We start from the raw sequence: 6000 nt of genomic DNA, 5'->3' as shown, positions 1-6000 counted from the left end.
GGAGAGTACTTGCCTTCAAGCTATTTACTGTATGTTTGGATCATAAAAGCCTGATAATTCGTAGTTAAACCTACACATTTCTGGGGATTTAGCGTGCACTAGCAAAGAGCAGAAAGTATTTAAAGTAGGACATTCAGCTAATCTGGCTCATGAGACCCCACGAGGGGATTCTGGATAGTGGTCTTGATTGCAGAGGTGCTTCGTGGGAGGAACGCAGGACGCACACTGAGTGCCCACCTTCGAGCTGGGTTCACTGCATGGTCAGCATGGCAGCAACAGACTACAGCAGGAGTCTCGAACCCTGGTTCTAGAGCCCCAGTCCAGCAGGGTCTGTAGGTCGTCATTACATCACCAGTTCCTTAAGCTTTGGGTCAATTCCAGTGTGATGAACTAAACGAGCTGCTGTCTCGGTTCATCGATAACTGGACTGGGGGTTGCAGACCCCTCTTATCCCACACACCCTACAAAATAAAACCCGGACCCAGGCCTTTGACCTCTGACCTCCATCAGAGCCGCAATAATCACCTTCTTCTAAAACCGCAATAGAAAAGAAGTCTACTTTTTTAAAGATGTCGCATGGCACTTCTTGTCACTACAATATGAGGTTGTTTGGGGGGCGCACCCTCTTTCAGTTTTCAGTTGGCTGTACCGTTACTGTCTTGCTTCAGCCTCTGACGCTGTTTAAAATTGGAGCTGATGAGCTGGTCCCCGATTTATGCCCAGCTGTTCGGCGTGTATGTGGAGCTAACGTTGTATTCGCTGAAGGGTAACCGCACGCAGCACAGGACTGAGTTTGCAAATATCGAAGGGGTACAGATGGGGGGGGGGCGGGCACCTGTCACGTGCTCTGATGTGGCTGTTAAAAAAAGGTGATGATGGGGGGGGTGAGCGGAAGGGTACACTGGAGGAGGGGGGACATCCCAAATTGATTTCTGTTTTTATGTTATCGCTTCAAGTTGCGCAACGTCGGCATCCGGGGAGAGCGAGAGCGAGAGGGGAGGGAGTCTCTTCAGGGGTGCAGGGGGGGGGGGAGATATCAGCCTGCGGCCCCCCACGGCCCCTGCTGCAGTCGCGCACCCCGAGTCTCTCAGCATCCTCTCCGCAGCGAGACGGCGCGGGACTAGTTCGCGTAGCGGAAGGAGAGAGCGCAGTGCGGGGCTGCGCTAAGGGTGGGACTGAATGAGCTCTGCGAGTCAGACGTGCGCAGACACAAGCCGGATAGACTGAGCTATTCATGCCGAAATACCCCTCAACACATCTCCTCCTTTCCTATTTTTTTAAAAAAGAAGTTGTTTTTCCTTTAAAAAAAAACATTTCTCTTTCCTCGTTTCCTATCCCCTCCCCTCTCCCCTTTTCCTCTTGATCAGCTGTGTCCGTGTAACGCACACCGCTAGACGAAATGGCACAGATACTGCCGATACGGTTTCAGGAACATCTGCAGGTAAGGCAAGAAGAGAAGCTGAAATTCAACGAAAACGCATCGGGTTGCCCTCGGAGCAAGACGTGTGTGGAAAACAAAACCTCCTCGTCGTTTCCCATCCTCCGGGATTTAGGGCGAGATGCGCTGGGCGAGATCTTGCCGTAACTAGGGGCCTAGCGTTGGTATCGGGGTGGTGATGACTTGTAAAAAAATTGCAACAGTGAATGCTTGGAAATCTTAGGGAGTTAAAGGTGGGAAACCGCTGTAAGCCAAAAAAAAGTTTAATAAATATGGGGGGAAAAACGTGTTCTCTGAGGAGTGTACGTCTTTATTCTTATATCGGGGAAAACGTACACCGTGTACAGGCAAGTAATTTGACCGGTCATTGATGCTTGAATGACATTTCTCCGGGGTCAGAAATCATCTTAATTGTAGCACAGTTCCGTGAGGAGGATAGTAACGCAGCACTGATGCCTGTTCCTGTCCATACGAGTACGAATGTCTTCGATCCACCTTTGGCATTTTTGGTCAGAAAATCGTTATTGTGGACATTGTTTTGACGTGAAAGGGTCGGGTTGTAAGCTCGTTCCTACATGCAGACGCTTGGAATCGTATTAAAATGTAAATATCGGCATCAAAACAGAAAGGCACAGTTGTCAAAAAAAAAATCAATCCTGCCGTATTTATTTGGGAAGCTCTGCACTTGTTCTGCACTGTGTGGTGTGTGACAGCCATGTTGTTGGAGCGGAGGATGCCCTGTCTCCTGTCCAGACTGGGACGTGATCTTCAGAGCTGGTCTTCAGGCTCTACCCAGCCTGTGGTCCTTCCAGTCCTGCACTGCGGTGCTCTGATACAGCCAGCGACTTTAATTGCCGTATTGATCGCGTTGATTATCGGTTACAGAGAAATGAGGAGCTGGTTGAAACGAAACCCTGTAATGGATTCAACCTGTGGATTAGGAGGGCTGCTGGTTGAAAGAGCACTAAATGAACTGCTCACAGCCAAATGAGCTCAGCCGGCCTCGAGTCATTTGCAAACTTCATGTTCTTCTGTAGAGCTAGTTGTGTTTGTAGGCAGTTTCACCTTGTGTTTACTCTTAACCCATCGCAAGTTAATGCCATTCTGTTTAACTAGTAGCTCTCTCGGTCTTTCTGACGTCCTGTCTGGCAGTGTATCATGCCTAATCTGTGCTGCAAACCAATTTGAGTGTCTGGATCAGCCTGAAAGGGGAGGAACTGCTATGAATGATCTCAAATCCCCTGTCAGCCTTCCGCAGCAGCAAGTACAAGACCGAACAGGACCCATCGGGGTCTCAAATTGCATCTGAGGATTTAGGAATACCCTGCGCGTAACTTTTAAACTTGTGTATATACACCTTTAAATTATTTGTAACATTGCAGTCATGCAGGATGACTGATTAGGCAGCTGTGATGTGGTATGGTTTTACTTCTCATTTGGAAAGTAAGTCATTGTTTATTTTTTTCTTTGGAAATGCAGTATGTAAGAAAGTGTACCCTGTTGCCATGGTTTTGTTAGGACCCTGTTTGGAATTGGCTTTTTAAGATTTATGGCTTCTTATGTGTAACTCAGGTTTCTGCACAGCACTGAGAAAATTTGAGGAGGCAGCTCTTAGCCTAGATTAGGTTAGGGTGATCTGTATATTTGTACAGGTTCTTGTTTTGTGTACAATTCCTAAATCTGTATGATGGGGCGAGCTAAGGTTTGAGATGTTCTTGTTTTAATGTAAGGAGACATTTCGAAATTCTTTGTAACTGTTCTGTGGATTTAAGCTACCTGCGTTTCCTCCGCAGTCCTGCATCTGCAAGTTGCAATTTAGGGTCTTTCTATACCACGTCGGCTGTTACTGTAGTAACCAGGGTTTGGATCAATCGGATTCTGGCTTTGTCAGGTCATTTGATGAAAAGGAGTGACAGTTTGTTATTGCCGAAAACATTCGTGACGAATTGATGAGGAAGAATTGGGAACTGTGTTCTCATGACTGAAAATACTTGACAGTTGCAGCTGCAGAGAAGAGGTTTCCAAGTTAAAATTCAGGAGGGTCTGTCTTTAAAGAAACAAATATTTAACCGATTTGGCTCAGTTAAATGTAACACATAGTTAAAAAGTTACTTGACAAATGTATTGCAAAATTTTGTAATTTACTGCTTATGCACTTTTTATGGAATTTTGAGATGCACCTCGCCAGAACAAAATGCGCTGCAAACAGTGACAATAGTTTCCACTTCTTTCTTTTTCTGTATCCTGGATTTCCATTCATTTGCATTTAGGATGTTATATGACTCTACCCCTCTCACATGCACATGATGAAGAGATAAACCTTCTTTTTGTCAGCACTGAGACGGCTTGTACAAACAACATGGTCTTGAGAAGCATTATAGACTGCTGCATACTTTTTAAACTTACAGAAGCCTGTGTTAGGTGTTAGTGTTGGAATTCTGGAAGTTATTGCTCAATATTAAAAGAACATGTCTGACAAAGTACAATATAATGTGATGTTGCAAAGAGGCAGTTTTGTTTTTCTTGCATTCTAGACATACTCCAGCTATACAGAGAGATTTGCTGCACAAAGAGATTTGATAAAGTGTTTCTTAAACCATTATGACTAAATCTGTGTTATTACTCCTATACTAGTTAAAGGATATTGCAGGGGACTGTTTAGTGTCCTGAATGTCCTTCAGTACCTGTGAGTTTTTGCATCAGTTTAAAAAGATTCAGTTTGTATGTTTAACTAGAAAGTTTGATCTTAGAATTGTGTGGTATTGTACAAAGACGTTACCTCGATCCAGGAGGCTATGAAAAATGTATGTAACTAGATAAATTGAATCACCAGAAAAAGACCTTTTTCCAGAAAGCCAAGATAGTGACAAATGCTGGTTACTGCCAAGCTGTGTCTAATTATTCCGTTTTCTTCCCGTTAGTGTTGTCACTGATATATAGCACTTTCAAACTTCATTTATCCTGAATTGAGGAGTCTCATAAGAATAATTATGCAGACCATCTGATTCGAGTATCTTGGGATCTGTGGCCAGCACAGTAGTATTGTCATCAGTCCTGGGTTTGTGGGCCCTGGTCATGTGTCTGTGTGGAGTTTGCATGTTCCCTCTTTGTTAATGTGTGGGTTTTCTGGGTTGCGCGGGTTTCTCCCACCTCTGTAAAACATGCAGGCCGGCCTTGTTTGGCGGTGGGATTGTACAGTACGTGTGTCTGTGCGCTTGCATCCTGTCCAGGGCTCAGCAGATGTTTGTTCTTGGTTCCACCTTATACCCGTCCTTTCAGAATGGCCACCAGGACAACATATCTGTTAACGGGAATTCAGAAACCCCCAGACTGCTCAAACTCAGGGCATCTTCTTAATGTACTTTGAGTATAATTATGGCTTGGCTGTTTTTTCATTGTATTCGGCATACTGCACTACTTGGACATAATGTATTGCGTCGACCCTGGATACATCGCAGCACTATTTATATTGAGCTCTGTCTGAGTTTATTTTATTCAACTTCTATTGGGTAGAAATCCTGCTGCACGCTGTATTGTTGTGCATTTGAGAAATAAACTTTGATTGATTGATTGTTTTAAGTATTCTTAATTCCCTGTTCAGCCTAAATGACTGATAATCTCTGTCTTGATTTTATCACCCACAGATTTATAGTGATACAGATTATAGATTTAATAGATTACTAAAACTAATCCATATTACAGTTATATTAGCCAACAAGCAGATATTTCTGTGCTCTTATAGAGGTGTATGTTTGGATTTAGTCTACATATTTGCACCCTTTCACACAGCCGGGTGTTTTACCGGAGCAGTTCAGGTGAAGGACCTTGCTCAAGTGTACAACAGCAGTGTCCCACCTGGGATCTGAGCACACAGCCTTCCAGTTCCAAGTCCAGACCCTCAGTGCTGCTCTGCGCTGCTGCCCATAATGGGGTGCACAGCTAAACACAGGCCTTCACCTTGCATTGTAATACAGATGATGGAGACCAAGCAAGTCGGAATCACTTACTCTTCTCACACGGTTCTGGCTGAAGCTGTCTTTACCTAAATGGTTGTGTTCCTGTATGTTTATAAAGAGGGATGTATTTCTGGCAGAACTGAGAAAGAAATCCATCCATTTTCTAACCACTTCATCCAGTTCAGGGGTGCAGGGAAGCCAGTGTCTGTCTAGAGCAGTGGACAGGGTGCCTGCTGGTCACAGAGACACGCACTCACACCAGGGCCAGTTAACAACCATGATGACTGTGTTTTGCTCAGCAGTTATGTTAATCTAGGCTAACACAATTTATATGAAGTCTATGTTGTGTGAAGTACAGGGTACCGTTTTGTAGGTCCAGGAAGGTCAAAAATAAAATGGCAATAGCTGGAAGAGCTACGCCAAAGCTGGGCAAGAAGAATGAAATGGAACTAAAGCAGTTTTCAGACACTGTGCAGTAACCTAACCCCGCTGTTGATATTTGATGTGATTCAGTGCAACTGGCCATGCGTACCCCAGACGCAGTTTAAGCATATCCTGTATCATAACAACCTGGTCAGCTGAAACCATCGAACACTTGAGCTGGAG

The 6000-nt window shown here is 44.5% G+C and overlaps 1 protein-coding gene across 6 annotated transcripts in view; it reads left to right on the top strand.

Annotated features, from left to right (window-relative positions):
• Positions 1 to 948: 948 nt before the first annotated feature.
• The window catches only part of cltcl1 (clathrin, heavy chain-like 1), a 37213-nt gene continuing 32161 nt past the window's right edge, over positions 949 to 6000 (top strand). For 5 of the 6 annotated variants that reach the window (XM_069182347.1, XM_069182345.1, XM_069182348.1 and 2 more), the window contains exon 1: positions 949 to 1441. In XM_069182347.1, the coding sequence (XP_069038448.1) occupies positions 1400 to 1441 (42 nt within the window). In that variant the 5' untranslated portion in view covers positions 949 to 1399. The remainder of the gene's footprint in view (positions 1442 to 6000) is intronic. The other variant, XM_069182349.1, reaches the window with a different exon arrangement.

This window comes from Lepisosteus oculatus, chromosome 22, assembly GCF_040954835.1.
Source record: "Lepisosteus oculatus isolate fLepOcu1 chromosome 22, fLepOcu1.hap2, whole genome shotgun sequence".
NCBI lineage: Eukaryota > Metazoa > Chordata > Actinopteri > Semionotiformes > Lepisosteidae > Lepisosteus > Lepisosteus oculatus.
Note: the sequence above shows the minus strand (reverse complement) of the source record. Positions and strands in the feature narration are given on the sequence as shown.